Source organism: Malaclemys terrapin, chromosome 2, assembly GCF_027887155.1.
Source record: "Malaclemys terrapin pileata isolate rMalTer1 chromosome 2, rMalTer1.hap1, whole genome shotgun sequence".
NCBI lineage: Eukaryota > Metazoa > Chordata > Testudines > Emydidae > Malaclemys > Malaclemys terrapin.
Window position 1 is genome coordinate 272028584 of NC_071506.1, and position 23025 is coordinate 272051608.

The following is a 23025-nucleotide window of genomic DNA, read 5'->3' on the forward strand; positions in this document are numbered from 1 at the left end:
AGAACTTGCATTTTCTCCTCCAAGCCTGAAGGCAGAAACCGAAATCAGAGAGTCACTCTAACTACTAGAACTTTTCTTTAATCAGGCTGTTAATCCTGAGTATGAAGAAGGTAAAACATAGTTCAAATAAACATATATATAAATTAAGATAAACCAATTCCCAAACCTTTAAAAAGAAATCACCTGTTAAAAACTGAAAAAAAAGGTTTAAAAGTAAAATTCTATAAACAGGAAACAAACCCTTAAAAAGTAGTGCACAGTTTCACATTAATAGTCCATAACACTAGTACTTGCATTAATGATACTTCAATGCTTTAGACCAGTGGTCTCCAAACTTTTTTGATCGCGCACCCCTATCAGTAAAAAATTTTTGAGCACGCACCCCCTGCCGCGCCGACTCTACCATTTTTGCTGAAACAACAACAAAAACCGCTCGGACTCCCGCCCGAACTGACGAAGCACCCCACTTTGGAGACCACTGCTTTAGACGGTTACTTGTGTAGAATAAATACCATAGTTTTTTAAAAAGGAATAACACAGTGACAGAAGACAAACTTTGTCACTACAAGATACAGTGTAAGCCTTACTTGAAAGAGACAGTGGGAGGTCAGGCATCAGAGTGCTTGAAAGTTTGTTTTTATTCTTTTAATCTCCCAACCTCATTAATCTTGTGGGTGCAGAAATTTTAATGCTGCCCTTTACTAAAATTCTAATTAAGAGATAATTGCAGGGGCTTCAAAATTCCCTGGTGTCCAGGATGTGCTAAATTTAGGGATGTTTTGTGGAAGTTCTGAAAACTCCTATGGACTAGAGTGCGGAAGCGCCATTTCTTGAGATTTTTAAATGATTATTCATCTATATTACAGTAGTGCTTCCATATCTGAACCAAGATAGGGGCTTCATTATCCTAGGCACTGTACTTACGTATAGTAAAAGATAGAGTTATAGTCAAAATGGACAAGTCAGGCAAAAGGGATTGTCATTGGCCCCACTTTATAGATGGGCAACAGAAGGAGATTAAGTGACTTGCCCAGAGTAACACAGGAAGTCTGTTGCAGAACCAGGAATTGAACCAAGACTGCCTGAATCCCAGATGGGTACTTCAACTACAAGACTATCCTTCTCTAAGGTTCAAATCCAGCAAAGGACTTAGGCATGTGAATAGTCCCACTGATATCAGTAGGGTACCTTGTCTGTTTAAGTACTTTACCAAAACAGGGCCTAAGATATTTAAAACTTGAGAGAACAAAACACTAGAAAATATACCATAGAGAACAATCCTGCACTGGGGAAAAGTGGGAGTGTGTGGACTAACAGGTGACATGATAGAATTTTTAATCTCCAACTCCTTTGATTCTAGGATGCCCTATAATGACCAACTTCAGTATTTAGGGTGAACGTCTCCAAAGTGAACAAGGCCTACTCACCACTTAAGTCCACTTTGAGGTTATGCTTGGGCCTTGCGCTGGCTTTCTGTACAGAATAGAATGTCATCTCTAGTGCAGCATAATTACCTTGCATGCCTAGTTATTAATTGAAGTATCTTACGTATGTTTTCAGCATCGCTTGCAGGAATGAAACTTGAAGAAGGGGACATTGCGGTAAGTCAATACACATTCATGAAAAATGTTCACATCACTGTGATAAAATTAGAGCTACTACAGAGTGTAAAATAGTAACTTGGACAATAACCTTAGGTCCTCAATAAACCAAAATAGAGAATCTGTTGATTTTCTATGTACTGGAGTCAGACTGATTCTCATTTCAGTTTTTCCTGGAGCTGGATGTAGGATTTTAAGCAAACTCATGGAATATTTTTAAGATAATGCCCCAAATTTATAAATCGCTGGATCTCTTTCTATCTCTGGAACATATTTCATTAGGGTGACAACCTGAATCAGCGCTTGCTATAATAAGAATCCAGTTCACTTAATGTGTGATTTAAAAACAATTAGCAGTAATAATAAATGGGTTTAATTTAATTTCTATATTGCCTTCCATGTGATAACACTGCAATTATTTTCTTCTCCAGATTAGTCTTGGCACAAGCGACACATTGTTTCTTTGGATTAAAGAACCAACGCCTGCATTAGAAGGTCATATTTTCTGCAATCCTGTTGACTCTCAAGCCTATATGGCACTTTTATGGTAACATCCTTTTATATTATTTTTCTCTTACATTTGGAGTCAACAAGATATTTTTTTTGTTTCCTTTGCAAAATGATAATGAATAAAAAATTCAGTATTATGTACAGTATATGACAACATTTGCATCAACATTATGACATCCCCATTATTTAATTTGGGGATCAGGAGCTGCAAAATTGTGAGGAATAAACTCTAGTGTCAATAGTAGGGATGGGGTTCATTTTTCTATAATTTGAGGCTGGTGAGCATGAATCTAAGGCAGTATATTAAATTTAGAGGAATAGAAATCACGTGAATGGTAATGGTTTGGGGGCTAGCTCCTTGACCCAAAATATGTAACTTTTGCACTAGTAGTACAAAAGGGATTTAAAGGTACCTTAAAGAGGCATCTGGAGATTCCTCTTTCACAGAGGGGAAGAACTGCTGTTGTTCTGAGACATACTGGGTGTGTAGCTGGAACACATCATCCTATGATATTCAGCTGATGGAATGGTCTCTAGGATAGCCCTGTGGCTGCTCTAGTTTGTCCCCTAGGCAGCACCAAGTTCAAAGTAGGAGAGACAGTTTGGAGCCACCTTTGTCTCTCCCACCTCAGTTGCACAGACTTATAGTACCCTGGACTGAGTCTTTCAAAGCAGTCTAAGGAATTTAGATATATGTTCCATTAAAGTTCATGAAAGTTGTGTGTATAAATCCTCTAGTGTGTCAAAATCCTCTTTAATAATCTGGGGGGGGGAGGGTCCAAATGACTTGGAAAATGCAGTTTTTGAATATATAGTTAGTATTGTTGTTTGTTTTTAGTTTTAAGAATGGCTCTCTAATAAGAGAGAGGATCAGAGAAGACTGTGCTTCAGGCTCCTGGGACGAATTCTCCAAAGCCCTAAAATGTACTGTTGTTGGAAACAATGGAAACCTAGGTATGAACCTTAACAAAGTAGAGTTTGCTTGGATGCAATCATTATTTCACAGGTGGTAGAAGTGAAAACTTGGGTGGTGATAAAGACCAAGAGTTAAGAAATCCAGAGTGAGGGGGGAAAAATAGTCCCAAAATGTACCCAGATATATTCTACTTTGTTGGAAGACCAGTTTTCATTTTAGCCTTGTCTTGAGTGGCCACTACCAGCATCTTATTCTGGAAGCTGTCTTGGCAACTGAAAATGGGATAGTACTGTTTCATTACCACACACACAGGACACAGTTTGATCTAGAGAATAAGTTAAGCACTTAGTGTACTTTGTATACATTGTATTTTGTGTCAAACTGTTTCATAATTACACAAACGGGAGACATTTTGATCAAGAAAAGATGAGAGATTTCAATCAGCACTAAATAGCAGTTGCCCATAATGATTTAAAAGAAATAAAAAATAGAATAGTTAAACTATTATGTCATGACAGTAGTAGTCTTGAAATGGTGTAAAATAATGAAAATATAAAGATGAAAAAACCCTAAAATAAAATGAAATTTTGAAATTCCAAAATGAAAACCTTTCAGATTTTTCCTTTAGCAGGAAATTCTGAAAATATTTCTTTTCATCCCGATTCAGCATGAAAACAAATTTTGAAATGTTGAAATTTCCCACAAAATAGAAATTCTACGTTTCGACCAGCTGTACTAGGGTGTGTCTTTATGTTTAAAACTAGAGCTGTAATAGTGAGGAAGATGGAGGGCAATAAAATGTCTAGGGAATGAAAAAGGCTTTCATAAAAATTTTCACTGTTCGCCATGGGTCATATCTAAAGTTGATTAAAGTCAATGGGTGTCCGAGCAGTGAAATAACTAATAACCATAGTATGACGTTGTGACCGGGGTCCTAGTGGGGGCCAATTATGATCACTCAATTAGGGTGAACTGCAAAGAATGGGGCAGACAATCCCCATAAAGCTAGTGGATATTCCATATTTAGATTTACCAAGCCAGCATAAAACAGATTCTTTATTACTTTACTGGTTACTCAGAAGTCCAAACAACACAGTTCCCTTAAAGTGATCAAGCCTCAGGCCTCCATCCAGGTATCCACGTCAAAGATGATGAAAATTTCTGTAAATCTTATTTCATCATATAAAAGAAAAGATTCTACCAATCCCAAAGTATCAGAAACATTACCTACCAGGTTACTGAATATTCGATGTTACCCAAATACACGCTACAGCCAATTCTTATTAACCAAACTAAACTTTATTAAAAAACAAAAGAGAGAGAGAGTATGGTTAAAAGATCAATATGCATACAGATATGAGTTCAATTCATTTAGGTGCAGATTCATAGCAGAGATGATGAGCTTTGTAGTTGCAAACAGTTCTTTTAGAAATAGTTAATAGATTATAGTCCAATGTCCAAATATCATAGTCAGGGCATATTGGCATAACTGGGACCTCAGTCTTGCCCTGATGAAGCCTAAGCAGAACTGATATAACAGAATCAGGACCAAAGGATATTTTATCCAATTTCATGTCCTTTTTGACAAGTTGGAGTTCAAAAGGTAATTAGCATGACTTTGAAGGAGATCCATCACTGGTACTTTGCTATATAATTAACATAAGGCAATTTGTTTGTTCCTCCACCATTCACAGATTATTTGCTATACAGCTCAAAGAGAGATGAGTATAGAGAGAGCCCATGTTTACAATTCATTTAAATGCTAGGATGTTCTTTTGATCTCTGAATTATCAGAATACAGCATAGACAGGGACTGTTGATTACATTGTCGACCCTACTCATACATCTGTAAATACACAAAAACATTATCTCCCCACGTCTTTTGAGGGTTATTTATTTTGCAGGATGTTTAACTCTGTCTAGCCACGTGTCACAGACATTTTTAATATTGAAATGTTACGTTGTAAGCAAATCAGAGCAAGTGAACAAAGCACTAGTATCAATGTTACATGATAGTCATGCCTAGTCTACACCTGAGTGCCAGGAGTGTGAAAAAAAAAAAAAAAAACATACCTGTAACCAACATAGCTATGCTGGCAAAAGCCCTCTTGTAGCTTATTGCAGCTTGCACTTATTTTGGCAAAAAAGTTTTTTTGCGGGTATAGTTTATTTTGTTTGGGGAAATTGCATAAGTTATACTGGCAACATAACTCTTTTGCTTGTATAAACTGTGTCTGTACTTGGAGGGTGTGCTGGTATGGCTATATGGATATAGCTCTACTGGCAAACCCTTTCTTGGGTAGACAAGACATCAGACCTTTTCCCAATGTGAGTCGGTGTTTCAGTACTCAATGTCGTATTTAAGTGAATTAAAACTATTTTCCATTATGCAGAGAATCAAAATAATAGTTGAAATAGTTTGTCTATTTATACTTTGTAAAAGATTTATATTTGAGGATATTTATTTTCCCTCCTGAACTTTACTGTCCCACATATAAGTGTATTGGATAGCTCCTAGTGAAGTTGACGAAAGCTGCATTTGTATGCATTCTAATAAATAAGACAGGGCCTTGTTCCAGTCAGCTGACCATCTAAGATACTCCTTGGACTTTCTCAGCTCTTCTTTCCCCATCCTCATTTTCTTTTCCTTATCTCATTCATTGACAAGTGGCAACAGACCTTTCTCTCAAATTGCTCCTATCTAGAAAACCCTCTCTGCCTCTTATCCCTGATCTATAACTTCTAATGCTGTCTAAAAAAGCCATCAAATCTGACACCAAGAGCCTTCCAGTTTGCCTGTGCTCCTTCTCCTAGCTTCCTATCACTTGTTCCTTTCGTCTCTCCCTTTCCCACTTGCCCTGTATCTACTGATGCTACCTCTAAGATTTATTGTAACCTACGTACACTATTTGTATACGTGTGTATTTGGTTGGTAATTTCTGTTAGTGAGGCTGAGTTGCTGGATTTGTCTTTTTTTTATTATATGGTTTGTGTTTCTATTGAAGTATTAAAGGTGCCTGGAGTCAGAGATGCTTTTAAAAAACACATTCTTATTAATCAATGAAAATAGAATAAATTAAATGAATGTGTGGACTGGAATTGGTCAGGAAACATTCTGTGATTTTATTTTGTGTATGGAAATTGCTATACAGAATTTAAATTTATTGTCTAATAAATCAAATTACTTTGTCTTGCTTCACTCTGTTACCATTCTGTACTCTTATGGGCATTATATACACTTGTTATTTTTCTAGCCATTTGCTGAAACTAATACTTTTTTGTGCCAGAAGAAAACATGACTATCTTTAATTTGCTTTGATTTAAGGTTTCTATTTTGATGTGATAGAGATTACTCCTGAAGCTGTTGGGATTCACAGATTCAACAGAGACAACAACAAGGTAGTAATAACCTATTTAACACAGTGTAGTAAATCATGTTGTGTTCATGACTTAAAGGAGGCTCATCCCATCAAGGCCTGAGAACTTTGCTCTCTTCTGCATCTATGGTTATTCCTTCTGGATTTCATATACTGATGTGATCCTTAGAGTGATTTTCTGAAGACATTTTCTGGCCTGTGTCCCAGGCTTAGAGGTATCCACAGTACTGATTCTGAACCCAGCTAGCTCATTATAAACTGACCAACGCCTATTTATCGTGCTCCTGGGTTAGGGGACTTGATGTGCTCTGAAAAGTGCAGTGCAAACCAAATACTGCTAGATTAACATAGGCTGTTGCCACAGCTGAGACTAAAGTAGGGTTACCATACGTCTGGATTTTCCCGGACATGTCTGGCTTTTTGGGCCTCAAATCCCCGTCCGGGGGGAAATCCCAAAAAGTCGGACATGTCCGGGAAAATAGGGAGGGAGGGCCAGGCGGTGTGGGGCCGGGGTCCGGTGCGGTGCTCGGCAGGGGCTGGGGCCAGGGGCGCGGGGCTGGCGCGGTGCTGGGCCGGGAGCCGGGGGCGCGGGCATTTGGCCGGGGGCGCGGTGCTGGGCCGGGGGCGCGGTGCTGGGCCGGGGGCGCGGGCACTTGGTTGGGGGCCGGGGCCGGGGTTGGCGCGGTGCTCGGCCAGGGGCTAGGGGCGTGGGCAGTTGGCCGGGAGCCGGGGCCCCAGGGCCGAAGCCGGGCGGGAGACGCCAAGGCCAGAGCCTCTTGGCCTGGGCCGGCCGGCCACCGAAGGGAGCCACTCGGCCAGGAGGGCCGGACTGAGCCGCACCGCACCCCGCCCCGCCCCAGCCTACCTGCTGCCTCCCTGTTTCAGGTTTCCTGCGAACATTTGATTCGCGGGAAGCAGGGGAGGGGGAGGAGCAGGGGGCGGAGCGTTCAGGGGAGGGGGCAGAGTTGGGGCAGAGCTGGGGGCGGGGAAGGGGCGGAGTTGGGGCGGGGCCAGGGCCCCATGGAGTGTCCTTCTTTTTAAAAATTAAAATATGGTAACCCTAATTAAAGGTTTGAGTTTTGTACACTGGCATCCATTTTCTGTGGGCACAAATCACTTTTCTAAGTCAGTGTCTAAACTGCGAGGATTGTTGCGGAACAACTATGGTACTGTAACTATGCCAGCATAACCTTGTAGTGCAGACACAGCCTACAGCAACAGAACAAGTTTTTCTGTCACTGTAAGAACACCACATCCCTGAACAAAGTTAGCTAGGCTGACAGAAGCTATCTGCTGTTGAGCTAGCTACGACTACACTGGGGGTTAGATTTTCACAACCCTAAGTGTCATAGTTATGTAGGTGTAGACCTGGCCAAAGTCCCTGATTTGCATACACAGGCAGAGGTGCACACATCTTAGTGGCACAAACTATGGGCACAAATAATTGCTTGGTTAAGGATGAACTGAAATTTTGGCCTTTAAAAAGTTACTTTTTTTGGCCAGCTCCCCCTAAATATACAAAGTAAAGAACTTTCCCCGCCTCTCTGTCTCGATCCAAATGGTCTGAGAGTCATGTGGTGGGCTGTAATGAAACACTGGACCAAATCAAATTGGAATGAAAATAGAATAAATTTTTTTGGGCAATGGATGTTAACTGGCTTATCAGGTCTATCAGTAAAGATGCTAATGAGACTAATAATGACTGGAAATTGTGATTAATCATTGTTGAGTGAATAGAAGTTAGTACAGTCTGTCTTTATAACCGCACCAATCTCAAACTCTTACTGATTAAGTGGTTGAAAAGTTCTCTCTTACTGTTATCCAAATCATAGGCAGTTATTACATTGCATGGGAAAATGCTACAGATGATATATAATTATTTATGAAATGTAGCTTGCCTCAGGTTTATATCTGGCTGTTTTCTTATTTTAGTTGCCTCTCTCATATTGTATATAACTAAAGGAGGAAAAAATATTTTCTTTGAGTGGCCTTTACACATTCCCGCCATTGCAGCTCTGATAATAGAATGTTTCGTAGCAGGTCCTGTTGGAGTGCTCTTATGTCCTCTTCTGCCCTTCCCCCTTCCCCACCCACTGTTTCTGAATATTCTGAAGGTGAGGCTATAACAGGGGGTGTGGTACACTGGTCACCTCAATTCCTTCCATGTGCAGTTGCTGATGGATTGGAACCTTCCAGATTGGACTTGGATCCACTTCTTTAATCAAATAGTGCCATAGTTAGTTAAGAGTACAGTATTTTATTTTATAAAAGTATTTTATTTATTAATATGTGAGACTCTCTTTAGGTTCTGCACCTCAGTGCAGTCTCATGGATTCTGTGGTGGATCCAAAGGGAAATCCACCAGGTTTTAAGTGAAATCCTTTTTTCCTGCTGTTTTCCTTGCCTCCAGCTCCTGTATGAGGTGTCTAGCGTTCTTAGGAGAAGGACACATTCTTTCTTAGTGCAAAGTATATAGGACATTTACTTCAAAAGCCCACAAGGAGCAGCAAAACTGGCTACCAATTCTTCTGTTACAGGAGGACCTAGTGGCCAGACCCTCCGGTGCTAATCAATTTGGTTCTGTGAGTAAAGTTAGGTCTACATCCTTTGAGAACTAAGAATCAGCAACCTAAAGTTCTGCAAAATGAATTATCCTCCAATGCAGGGAAAAGAGTAAAACTCTTGATATTGAGAGATCCTAAGTTGTCACCAAGAGTAGCAGAATGGTACATGTGTTGGCCTCTGTTAGCAGAGCCAGCCCTGTCAAAAGAGCCCAGACTCCTGGTTCGGGGCAGAGTGGTATTGCGTGATGCTGCCTCCATTTTTATGTCCAAGCACCATCTGGAATCCCTTTCAGATTCTTTGGGATTGATTCCAATGTCATTCTCAAATCCTAAAATGAAGTCTAAATTGGAGGTTCCTGGTATATCCCATAAGGCAGGTGATATGAGTGTTACCAATCCAAAAATCATCTCCAGTGCTGAGGAGCCACCTGTGCCAAAGTTAACAATTATAGCCCACTACATGGCTCAGATCCTAAAATAGCCTCAGATCCAGAAGACACTACAAATTACAAAATAAAAGGGAAGCAATAGAGGCACCTGCTCTGCTTTCCCCTATGGGGAAAAAGACAAGAGGTTATGGAGCATATCCAGATCTTCCCTGAACTGTCTTTTCCCTCTCCATCATCTCCTACAGGCTTGCTGGGAAAATCATCTTCCCCTTTTTTAGTTTTTAAGTTTGCATAGACCTCTAGTGTCACTGTTTTCAACTATCTCAGATCTGAGGTTGGATGCACACTCCAGTGTGGCGTCAGATAGGTTACTTTCCACTTGGTTCTGTTTTGCTTACAAAACATATATTCTCAATGACCCATACTCACACAGAACACACCCATATCCAGGTGGGTTCCATGATACAGAAGCTGATTCTGAGTACTGCCAAGACTGGCAGTGTCCTCCTTGAGCTGGATGGTCCTATTGGCCATCTCCTAGGTATTATGAGGAAGCTGAACATATGTAGTCATAAAGGGAGTCATCCCCTCTGAGACACCTTGGTGGCCCCAAATCTGTCTACATCAGCATGTATAGACAGCAATCTCCAGTGGTGGTCCCAGATACTCTTTCAGAAGAAGAACCAATGTAGAGTTCCAGGACACTGATTTAGAGACTGGAGACCAAATCTCTCCAAGTGATAATGTAAGAATAGCATAGCATCTTCACTGTCTGATGATATAATATAGTTCCATGGCTTGGTCTTTAGAAGGGCTTCCAGTTTGAATATACCATTAGTCTCTATAAAAGAGATCTCTCATCTATTTTTTTATAATTGGGGGCTCCTTCTAATTCAAAGATCACTCTACCAGTACTGGAAGTACTTTTGAAGCCACCTAAAATAATTTGATTTAATCCAGCTATGAGTCTGGTCATGTTGAAAAAAGCAGCTGCTCTATGAAGGGTTCTTGCTGTTTCACACTCACCTTGCTCCCAGCTCACTGATGGTGGCTGCAGCTGTTCAACAAGCAAAAATATGGTCCGGTGCATTCTGCTCTGTCTGATAGGGAAGGTGGAAAATTAGACACTTTAGGGAGGGAGATCATCTGTTCATCAACTTTCTGTGTCAGAGTCTTAAACTACCAAGCTCTGATGTATCAATATCAGTTCTGTCATTGGGAAAAAATGGTTGTTTTTGCTAAGGACCTTCCTGAATAGAAAAGAAAGTTAGCGAAGCTGTTAATTACAGAGAGACAGTTTGTTGCCAAACAGTCATTAAGAGCTGCATATGATATTTCAGATTCTGTTTCAGGGGCAGTGGCATCTACCATTGCCATAAAGAGACCTGCATAGTTCAGGTCTTCTGGTCTACCACCTGAAACTAGTGCATGTGTAGAAGATCTCGTGATGCCCTAGATCAATGGCCAGATCCCTTGGTGTCTATCAACCTCCAACAAGAAGGTTTGGAGTTCCTGTCTTCAGATATGGCTTCTGTTAAGCAGGAGGTCAGACTAGATGATCATAGTGATCCCTTCTGGCCTTAGAATCTGTACCACAGACAGAAGTATCCTTCTTCACTTTTCTCCTTATATTTTACCCAGAGGTACCCTGATCAACAACAGCAGCCTGTTCCTCAGCAACAACAAAGGAGAAAGGAACCACAAGCTTTGTCCCCAGAGAAGGCAGACAGCCTCATCCTCTTCTGCACCACGCCATAGATCTCAGGTTTGACAGGGGGAGCGAGAGCTACAATCCAATTTCCAGTCAACCTCTGACTCTTCCTCTGGAGATAGATATTCCCACTATTTCCATCAATAGAGTGCCATCTCCATGAAAAATGGATCCCAGAGATAGTGCCAAAATGCTATTCGATGCAATTTGACTCCTTCTCTCCCTATTCAGGGACTCCTCTCACAAGAACCTAGTAAGAATAGATGTTCTCTCCCTTCTAGAAGCAGGAACCAACAGGGAGGTGCCGAGAGACTTTAGAGGGGGAGGGGTTTTATTTAAGGTACTTCCGGATCCCAAAAAATGATGGCAGACTGAAGCCCATCTTTGACTTCAGAAAATTTAATTCTTCCATCAGGAAGTTCAGATTCCATATGATGACTTATGCTTTCACAATTCCCCCTTTACCCACCCAAGATTGGTTCAGAACTCTGTCTCAAAGATGCATACTTCCATACATATGTATCTCAGACCTTCGCATCTCAAATATTTCCATTTCATGGTTGGGGAAGATTGTTATCAAAACAAGGTTCTTCCATTTGGCTTTTTCTTCCACTGCACAGTCATAGCAATACAGTTAAGGTGGCAGGTATTTACATATATCCCTATTTGGACAATTATAAAGGCTTTATCTCAAGAGTCCTTGACCATAAATATGGACCACATGCGTAGCCTTTTAAAAAAGCTGGGACTCGGAATAAATTGGAAAAAAATCACATTATCTTCCTCCCCAGAAGATCCCTTTCTTTGGGGCAATCTTAGATTCCTAATCTGGAAGAGCCTTCCTCCCAGAAGCAAGATTCCTAGAGGCAGTCTGTTTTATGTGAACAAATGGTGAGGAGCTTGTTCCTCCCAGCTGTGTAAGAAAGCTATAACACTATGGGACCGATGTGTCCTTCACAACATTTACTCAATAGCATTACACTTAGCAGGAAAAGACAACAACCTAGCAGATCAACTGAGCAAAGACAGGGACACAAATAGTCTCTGAAAATGTTATTGTCAGAAGAAAATATTCGTTCCATGGGGTCACAAAGAGATACATCTGGTCTCAAGGGCAGACAGTGAGATTGCCTGAGATTCTGCTTGACACCAGGAGTAGTTATCTTGTCTGTATCAGATGCATTCCTTTTCAATTGGGGAATAGGTCTCTTCTACACCTTTCCCTCATTCTACTCAAGAGGGTAATACAGAAGAAGAGGCAAGATATCATGAGGATAATTCTGATTTCCAGACTTCCTTCACCTCTTCAGAGGAGTGTACTGATTTCTTCCTATGACCACAGATCTGATATCTCAGCAGCATGGCCAAATCTTGCTTCCAGACCCCCCAGTCCATACACTTGATGGCATGGTGTGACAGAATACACCCTTGTATTCACACCCTACACACTATTGTAATGATCTTTGTACAAAGTATCACTTGTAAGGTATCATTAGAAAACTCATAATTTGTTGGTTAGTATTGTTGGTAAAATATATGTGGCAACATCGTATGTGAAGTTATAAGATTCCCTTATATGATGTTATTAACACATGTTCCAAATCTCACAGCCAAGCCCAGGCAAAAGTCAGGTCTGTCCTAAACAAAAGAAGGAATGTATGCTTGCCTTAATTTGCATTTAAGCAGTAAATAGAGTCATCAAGGAGGGAGGGAAAACAAAGGAAGTTCAAACTGGTGAAAAAAAGCGGCGGGGAGTATCTTTTGACAGAGGCCTGCTCTACACTACAGGGTTAGATTGACGTAAGCTGCCTTGTGTTGAACTAGCTGTGGAAGTGTCTTCACTTAAATTTGGCTTCTGCCAACATAACAGCCTCTCGACGCTGATTTAGTAACACCACCTCCATGAGTGGCATAGAGTCACAGTTGATGTAATTAGGTCAACATAGTGTCAGTGTAGACACTGTGATGCTTATATTGACTGTTACTGGCTTTCAGGAGCTGTCTCACAATGCCCCATACTGACAATACAAGTGCTCCTAGTGAAGATGTGCACTGTCGACACAAGAAGCCAAGAGTGCACACACACAAGCAATTGAATAATTATGATGTCTGTATGTTGACATAAGTTAGGTCAACATAATTTTGTAGTGTAGACATGGTCATACACTCTTTGTCTCCTAGGTTTCAACTAGAAATGTTTTTCAAGAGGGGGACTGAAACTATAAAAAAGAGGGACAAACACCCCCAGGCACCCCTCGCTCTCCATGCCTATGGCAATCACCACACCTGAAAAGACAAAAGAAAGCAGCAGTTGGACTTGGGGAGAGGGGTCCAGATCTGATGAGTTTGGTCAGTAATCTGCTGGAGCATGTGGTGAGAGAGTTTGCCTTGCAACTAAGATTGTTTCTTAAGTAGATGCTAGTAAATGTTTCATCTTTATTTTTCTTGTAATCATTTCTTTTATGCCTCATAAAATCATAGGACTGGAAGGGACCTCAGGAGGTCATCAAGTCCAGTCCCCTGCACTCATGGCAGGACTAAGTATTATCTAGACCATTCCTGACAGGTGTTTGTCTAACCTGCTCTCAAAAGTCTCCAATGATGGAGATTTCACAACCTTCCTAGGCAATTTATTCCAGTGCTTAATCACCCTGACAGGAAGTTTTTCCTAATGTCCATCCTAAACCTCCCTTGCTGCAATTTAAGCCCATTGCTTCTTGTCCTATCCTCAGAGGTTAAGAAGAACAATTTTTCTCCCTCCTCCTTGTAACAACCTTTTATGGACTTGAAAGCTGTTATCTTGTCCTGTTATCATGTCTTCTCTTCTCCAGACTAAACAAACCCAATTTTTTCAATCTTCCCTCATAGGTCATGTTTTCTAGATCTTTAATCATGTTTGTTGTTCTTCTCTGGACTTTCTCCAATTTGTCCACATCTTTCCTGAAATGTGGCACCAAGAACTGGACACAGTACTCCAGTTGAGGCCTAATCAGTGTGGAGTAGAGTGGAAGAATTACTTCTCATGTCTTTCTTACAACAGTCCTGCTAATACATTACTTATACTCACTTAAAATCTATCTCTTTGTAGTTCATAAACTTGTTTTACTCTTTTAACTAATCCACTATATTTAAATTGAAGTGTCTGTGACTATTAAGGTAATAAACTGGCATATTATTCCCTTAAAGGAATAATGGACTTAATATATTTGTAATGTCCAGGAGAGGGCAGGACAGTACAGGACATATATTTCTGGGGGAAGATCTGGGACTGAGGGGGTGTTGGGGTCATCCTGCAATATAACCAAGGCTGGTGAGGGCCAGGGTGTAACTGGCAGGTTGCAATTATGCATAGACACTCAGGGTGTGGCTTGCATGCTGGAAGGCTGTTTGTGAGCAGCCCAGGTGGGAGCCTCTACCAGCAAGGCATTATAAGGCACCCAAGTTTACAGGGCAGAGTTGACACAGCCCCCACTGGTCTGAACTGTGCCCCGATATGTCACACATGGACTATAGGATTCTAACTGATTTAGAGATGTCTTGCTCATCAGAAGTGCAGCGTTATCTGCTGGAGAATTGCTAATATAGTTCCTATTTTTAAGAAAGGGGAAAAAAATTATCCTGGAAACTACAGGCCTGTTAGTTTGACCTCAGTTGAATGCAAGGTCATGGAACAAATTTTGAAAGAGAAAGTAATTAAGGACATAGAGGTAAATGGTAATTGGGATAAAATACAATATGGTGTTACAAAAGGGAGATCGTGCCAGACCAACCTGATCTCCTTCTTTGAGAAGATAACTGATTTTTTTTAAACAAAGGTAATGCAGTAGATCTAATCTATCTGGATTTCAGTAAGTAATTTGATACAGTTCTACATGGTAAATTATTAGAGAAGATTGGGATTAATGTAAGAATTGAAAGGTGGATAAGGAATTGGTTAAAGGGGAGATTACAGCGGCTCACTCTAAAAGGTGAACTGTCAGGGTGGAGGGAGGTTACTAGTGGAATTCCTTAGAGACTGGTCTTGGGACCAATCTTATTTAACATTTTTATTATTGACCTTGGCACAAAAAGTTGTGCTAATAAAATTTGTGGATGACACATGGAGGAGGACTGGAATATCATACAAGATCTGGATGACCTTGAAAACTGGAGTAATAGAAATGGGATGAAATTTAATAGTGCAAAGTGCAAGATCATGCATGTAGGGACTAACAACAAGAATTTTTGCTATAAGCTCAGGATTTATCAGTCGGAAGTGACAGAAGAGGAGAAAGACCAGGGTTGATTATATTATTATTACTATGAGCCACCAATGTGAAGCCTCTGTGAAAAAGGCTAATGCAACCTTAGGATGCATCAGGTGAGGTATTTCCAGTCAAGATAGGGAAGTGTCCATTATACATGGCACTGGTGAGACCTCATCTGGAATACTGTGTGCAGCTCTGGTTTCCCATGTTTAAGATGAATTCAAACTGGAACAGGTGCAGAGGAGGGCTACTAGGATGATCTGAGGAATGGAAAACCTACTTTATGAGAGGAGACTCAAAGAGCTTGGCTTGTTTAGCCTAACCAAAAGAAGGTTGAGGGAAGATATGATTGCTCTCTACAAATACATCAGAGGGATAAATACCAGGGAGGGAGAAAAGTTATTTAAGTTAACCACCAGTGTGGACACAAGAACATATGGATATAAACTGACCAGCAACATGTTTAGGCTTGAAATTAGATGAAGGTTTCTAGCCATCAGAGGAGTGAAGTTCTGGAACAACCTTCCATGGGGAGCAGTGGGTGCAAAAAACCCCTAACTGGCTTCCATACTAAGCTTGATAAGTTTATGGAGGGGATGGTATGATGAGATGCCTATAATGACATGTAGCTATGATGTGACTGCTAGCAGCAAATATCTCGAATGCCCAGTGATGGAATACTAGATGAGGAGGGCTCTGAGTTACTACAGAGAATTCTTTCTCAGGTATCTGGCCAGTGGGTCTTGCCCACATGCTTAGGGTCTAACTGATTGCCATGTTTGGGGTCCGGAAGGAATTTTCCCTTGGGTCAGATTGGCAGAGACCCTAGAGGTTTTCACCTTCCTCTGCAGCATAGAGCACAGGTCACTTGCAGGTTTAAAGTAGTATAGATGGTGGATTCTCTGTAACTTGAAGTCTTTAAATCATGATTTGAGGACTTCATTAACCCAACCAGTGTGTTCCCACAATTGTAGATGATTTTAAAGCTTATCAGGAGCTGTTAAAGAGAATGTGTTAAGGACTGGAATGTGAGGAGTCAGACATAGTGGTTGAAGCAGGAGTTGGGAGCTGGGAAATGGAACCAAGGGTCAGAACTAGAGTCAGAGACCAAATGCTTGATCCCAGAGTCAAGCCAGAACCAGAGTCAGGAATCAAAGCCAGAGATCAGAACTGGAGTCAGAGGCTGAATGCCAGAGCCAAGCATCAAACCAGAGTCAGAGCCAGGAATAGGAGCTGGGTTACCTGGAGTCAGGGAAGGCAGGAGCAGGGCTGGATCTGAGGCAGGAGCAGGGCTGGAACAGGGCTGGCATAGGATAGGAGTGGAACTGGTACAAGGCAGGAGCAGAAGCTAATGCAGCCACAGATGAATGCTTTGAGCAGCCACTGTACTACTGCTGCTGCTGGGCTTAAGAGCTGGTCTGCTGACTCTTCCAGCCAGTCAGGTGGGGCAGCCTACTACAGGTCAGCTGTGCTCGTTAGGTTGCCTGGGGGTTAAGCTAGTATGTAAGCAGGCTAGCTGCAGGTCATTACCCGTGACAGAATGGCAGTTTCCCTTGGAGTTTGTTCAAAAGAAAACATACAAGCTATTTGATAATCTTCAACCAGATGTACAAAGTAGAATATCTCTTCCAATTATTGAGGGAATCCTTGAACTTACGGGCTACTCCAGCATCCATCATAGCAACCTCAGAGGGCTGAATGCAAATATCAAGTCCCACCAAAAGGATTTGAATATTTCTATTTGCATAATCTCTAGTGGTTACTGCAATTAATGAAATGTCTAAGTGGGAGGTATTGCAGTCCCTTCTAAGAATCATAGAATAGAATATCTGGGTTGGAAGGGACCTCAGGAGACCATCTAGTCCAACCCCCTGCTCAAAGCAAGACCAATCCCCAGACAGATTTTTGCCCCAGATCCCTAAGTGGCCCCCTCAAGGATTGAACTCACAACCCTGGGTTTAGCAGGCCAATGCTCAAATCATTGGGCTATCCCCACCCTGAGACTCCCCAAAGTTTGATCTTTTTGGTCAAAATGTTTATTCTTCTGCCTCTCTTCAGGTTATAATTACAAATTATCTAACTGTGCTAGTGAAGTATAATTATATCTAATGGGATAGAGCAACAAGTAGATAAGCTACTTGCAGATCTGAAAGAGGAATCTAAATCAATTTGTTCAGAGGGAAAACTCATTGCTAAGACCTCTTTACAAACAGCCCTGGACTCTGCTGACATGAGCTAGATCAATGGCTGTAGGATTTACAAGGAGAAGAGATTCATGGATATTTCATTTGGGACTCCCCAAGGAGGCCTAAACAACTGTGCAGAGCTTACCATTTGATGCAAAGGATCTCTTTAATTAAAAAAATGGATGAAACGTTGCACTCCTTGAAAGACTCTCAATCTATACTTAGTTCTTAGTTCCCAGATTTTAGGAGGAAGCATTCTAAACTTCAGTTTTATTCTAGATAGACATCTCAGCCGATCACTTCTTCGTATTTTTATCATAAGAAACAGTAGGATCAGATGAGAAAGAGGTTGAGGTTCCAAAAGAGAGAGCCTGCCCTCACTATTTAGCAGCCAACTATCTTAGTCTCAGAAGCAGCAATTTTGATGTTTCAGTTGAGGATACCAGACTAGAATTTGCGGAGTTACACCTTCCTCCCTCCTTTTTGTTCCCACCTTTTTTTTCCCAAGGAAGCCTAAGCTGCAGTTACATCAGAGCATTAGGTCATCCAAGAGGGGTATACCCTCCAACTTCATTCCACACCTTCCTGTGGCACCTCACGCTCCATGTCCCTATTCAGGGACCAATCTCATATGAGTCAAATGCTGCAAGAAATAGCTTCTCTGCTGGAGTTGAGCTCAATAGGGCAAGTGCTGTTAGCTTTCAACAGAAAAGGATTTTATTCTGCTTATTCCAAAAAAGAAGGAGGGTTAGTGGCCCATACTAGAACTGGGACTTCTTAATGCTTATGTAGTGTGCACCAACTTTTGCATGGTGACTCCTGCATCTATCATACTCCTTCTAGATCCCATGAACTGGTGCAGTACCCTCAACTTGCAAGACACATACTTTCATATGCTGTTATATCCATTGCACACAAAGTTTCTTCACTTTGTGATATCACTCAGTCACTATCAATTCAGAGTCCTTCCATTTGGCCTTTTAGCTATACCTTGAGTATTCACAAAGTACTTGTCAGTAGTAGCAGCAGGTTAGGGTTAGGGACCCGGTGCTGAGCGTCTCCTCAGGCACCATGCCTCCACCCCCCGGCACTGACATTGCAGTCGGTACTGGCTGAGAAAACCAAGTTGGCACCGACCGTGCTGACTAAATCAACACCACATCTGACAGCACCAACGAGAGCGCCCCCATCGGCACTGCCGGCACTGACATCAGAACTGCCACAGAAATTAGTGCAACAGAGAGACTTGGCTGTGTCCTCGGCACCTCAGTCCCCACTACTCGGTACTGAGAGCTCTCCCTTAAGTTATAGAAGAGATCCCCATACTTCTCATGGCACGGTACACTTGTCGAGTGATGATGATGATGATGTGCAGGAACCATGTGCTTTCTCGCCGCATCACTCATTACCGAAAGACTGACGACTAACCTGGAGCCAGATGGGTTCTAAATACTCTTATAACCAGTCGGCCCAACCATGGTAATGGACCACCATGGATGTATACACAGATGGCCTTCCCAATGCAATGGGCATTTTGGGAACTCTGGACAACTTACTGGGGCCCCCAATCCAGGCCACCCACGGCTCAGAGGCAAGCTGAAGTCTAATCCCACATCTCCCACCCCGCAACCAACGGAGGCTCAGGATGTTGGGGACAACACAGAAACAGCCACTGATCAGGAAGCAACATCTCCTGCTCACAATTCTTCCTCCTTCCCAGATAAAGCAATCATGCCACTCCTACCTACCTCGGTGGATGACTTCAAAACAGTCTCAGGAACTGTTTAAGCGGGTTGCCCAAAGCCAGGACATCCCAATGGAGGAAGTGCAGACAAACCAACACAAGCTGGTACAAATCTTACAACCTTCATTCACTTCCAAAATTGCTCCGCCCATCAATGATGCGATCTTAGAACCAGCAGAGACAGTCGGGCAGACACCGGCCTCAATTCTGCCAACATGCAAAAGGGCAGATAGAAAGTATTATGTCCCCACCGAAGGGATAAATTTCCTTTTCTCATATCCGCCTCCCACCTCCTTGGTGGTCAACGCTGCTAACCAACGTGGCAAACAACTACAGTTTCAATTGACCCCACATGACAAAGAACACAGGAGGCTCAACCTCTTGGGATGAAAAATTTACTCCTCAACGACATTACAATTCTGAGTCACCAACTATTTGGCCTTGCTGATCAAATACGATTACGATAATTATGGGAAACTCAGCTCATTCACAGCGGAGCTCCCTGAGGAGAAACAATCACAATTCCAGGCCATTGTAAATGAGGGTTAACTCTTAGCTAAAACAGCCCTCCAAGCATCTTTGGATGTTGCGGACACGGCAGCCAGAACCATGGCCACGGCTGTAGTCATGCACTGGGCATCCTGGTTGCAATCTTTTGGCATACCTAAGGAACTCCAAAACAAGGTAGATGACCTACCTTTTGAATGAAAGAAGCTCTTTTTGAACAAGACAGACGAGGTGCTCCACTCAATGAAGGATTCCCGAGCCACCCTTCGCACTTTGGGGATCTACACTCCACCTGCGAAGAGAAGATGATACCAACCTTATCAGAGGAACAGGGATTCCTCTTCCAACTGACAGCAACAACAGTGACAATACGAGAACCAAAGACATCACCAATGGTCGCAGCGATGGAGAACACCTCAAGCTCAACGGCTGGCTTCTCAATTGGCTCTGCCCAAGCCACAATTTTGAAGTTTTGGTTGAGGGTCTGGACGAGCTCCCTCACCAGGCAATGCTTTCACCTGATCTGTCCCCATGCTTTGGACACTGCCTTCGCCCATTCTACCACATCTGGATGTCAATAACAACGGACCAACGGGTGTTAGATATCGTACCCCCTTATCTCCCAACTGCCTACACGGCCCCCCTCCCCATCCCTCTTCAGGGACCCTTCTCACAAGCACCTGTTATGACAATAAGTCCATCATCTACAACTAGGTGCCATGGAATGAGTACCTTCGTAATACACGAGGAAGGGGTTCTACTCCCACTACTTCTTGACCCAGAAGAAGAAGGGGGGATGGAGACCTATTTTGGATCTCAGGAAACTCAACAAGTTCGTACGCAGTAAAAAGTTCAAAATGGTGACCCTGGGCATGATACTTCCAGTGCTGCAAAAGGGGGACTAGTTTTCAGCACTCGACCTCCAAGATGCTTATTTTCATATTACTATGCACCCCACTCACAGGAAATTCCTGCATTTCACAGTAGGACATGGATACTTCCAGTACAGAGTACTACCTTTTGGCCTATCCACTACACCAAACGTTTTCTTCAAACCCTAGTGTAGTAGTGGCACATCTATGCAAACAGGGAATAATGATTTTCCCTTACCTGGATGATTGTCTTCTCAAAGGCCCAACTCAACAAGAAGCACTGGACTCAGTCCAGATGAAGAGCACACATTTCAGGGATCTAGGGCTAGAGATAAATGAATGAAAATCCACTCTAATCCCTATCCAACAACTGGACTTAATTGGGGCACATCTCAATGCCATAGAATCCAAGGCATCCCTGCCCCTGAACAGATTCACAACACTGACCAACCTTATCTCAGAGGTAAGAGTCAGCCCCCAAATACTGGCTAGTCCTGTCCTGTAACGGCTAGGAAACATGGCAGCCACAGCATTCATGGTATGACACACAGGACTACGTATTCTCTGCCTACAGGGCTGGCTGAGCTCGGTATACATACCCAACAAGCACAGCTTGCACAGACGACTTACAGTATCACCCCATGTCCTGAACTCTCTACACTGGTGGATAAGACCAGAAAATGTATGCAAGGGCATCCTGTTTCAACAGAAACCCCCATCAGTAATAATCATGACAGATGCCTCACTGATAGGCTGGGGTGCCCATGTGCACCTGCGCACGGTTCAAGGCAAATGGTCTCTTGCGGAGACTCAGTTACACATCAATCTACTAGAACTATGCACGAGCCATAATACCTGCAGACACTTCCTACTGCACAAAAAGAACGAATCCATTCGCATCATGACCGACAACATTGCCTGCATGTTTTACATCAATTGACAAGGGGGCACTCAATCTCACTCACTGTGCACTGAAGCCATGAAACCATGGAACTGGTACATATACCACAACATAAACATTTCGATTTCCTACCTTGCTGGCTGTAAGAATGCGATGGCGGACACACTAAGCGGGTACTTCTCTCGAGACCACAAATGGGAAACGAATGGGAGAGTCTTGCTCTCCATTTTCCGGCAGTGGGGCACTCCCCTCATCGACATGTTTCCATCCCCAATGAACATCAAATGCGCAATGTTCTGCTGAAGAGTGGGGGTGGGATCCTGGTCACTGGGGGACGTCTTTCTCATCACAGAGGATGCACAACTCATGTATGCTTTCCTACCAGTTCCAATGATATCACACGTGATACACAAGATACGAACAAACAAGGCCAAGGTTATCCTCATAGTCCTGACATGGCCCAGACAAGCATGGTACCCTTACCTGATGCGCAAGGCGATATGTGCCCCTCGAACTCTCCCTTGTTGTCCGGACCTGCTGTCTCAGAACAACAGTCACACTCTTCACCTGCATCCGGAGAAACTCCACGTACAAGCGTGGCTCCTACATGGTTCCATGATGGTGAACTAGCCTGCTCGGAACAAGTTAAACATGTGTTACTAAACAGCAGAAAAGTGACCAAAAGATAATAGTTACCTTCAAAAATGGAAGAGATTCTTCTCCTGGTGTCAAGAAAAACACTTGATGGCCTCCACAGCACCACTACCATTAGTGTTGGAATACTTACTGGAGCAGAAATGATCAGGTTTAGCAACGAGCTCAATCAAAGTCCATCTTGTGGCCATTACTGCATTCCATCTTGAGATTGACGGGAACTTGATCTTTGCACACCCAATTACTTAATGCTTCCTCACAGGTCTCCAGAACATTTACTCAGAAGTTTGTGAACCTGGGACCTCAATCTGGTGTTGAAATGCCTCACCACGCCGCCATTTGAACCCTTAGCCACCTGTTCCCTGCTGCATTTATCCATGAAAGTGGCCTTTCTGTTCGCCATTACTTCTGCCAGAGGGGTGAATGAGATCAGGGCACTCATGGCCAAACCTCCTTACATAATATTCTTCATGCTACTGGTCATGCTACATCTGCACCCAAAATTCCTACCGAAAGTAATATCAGCCTTCCATATGAACCAACCAGTCCATTTTCCCACATTCTATCCCAGGTCTCATGGTACTCCAATGGAGGCCGTTTTGCATACATTGGATGGTAGGCGGGCGTTAATGTTTTACCTGGAAAGGACTAAACCGTTCTGAAAATCTCCTAGACTTTTTGTTTCTATTATAATGCATTCGAAAGGCTGCGCAATATCCACTCAGTGATTGTCTAAATGGATCTCCATATGCATTCATCAGTGCTATTGTATTCAGAACACGGATCCTCCTACGCACCTCAGAGTGTATTCCACATGATCTGTTTCTACCTTGATTGTGTTCCTCA

At 42.5% G+C, this 23025-nt stretch overlaps 1 protein-coding gene across 5 annotated transcripts in view; it reads left to right on the top strand.

Moving 5' to 3' along the window:
* Positions 1–23025, top strand: part of XYLB (xylulokinase) — a 149647-nt gene that overhangs the window by 31120 nt on the left and 95502 nt on the right. For all 5 annotated transcript variants that reach the window (XM_054021204.1, XM_054021207.1, XM_054021206.1 and 2 more), the window contains 4 exons: positions 1561–1601; positions 2033–2148; positions 2950–3065; positions 6353–6426. In XM_054021204.1, the coding sequence (XP_053877179.1) occupies positions 1561–1601; positions 2033–2148; positions 2950–3065; positions 6353–6426 (347 nt within the window). The remainder of the gene's footprint in view (positions 1–1560; positions 1602–2032; positions 2149–2949; positions 3066–6352; positions 6427–23025) is intronic.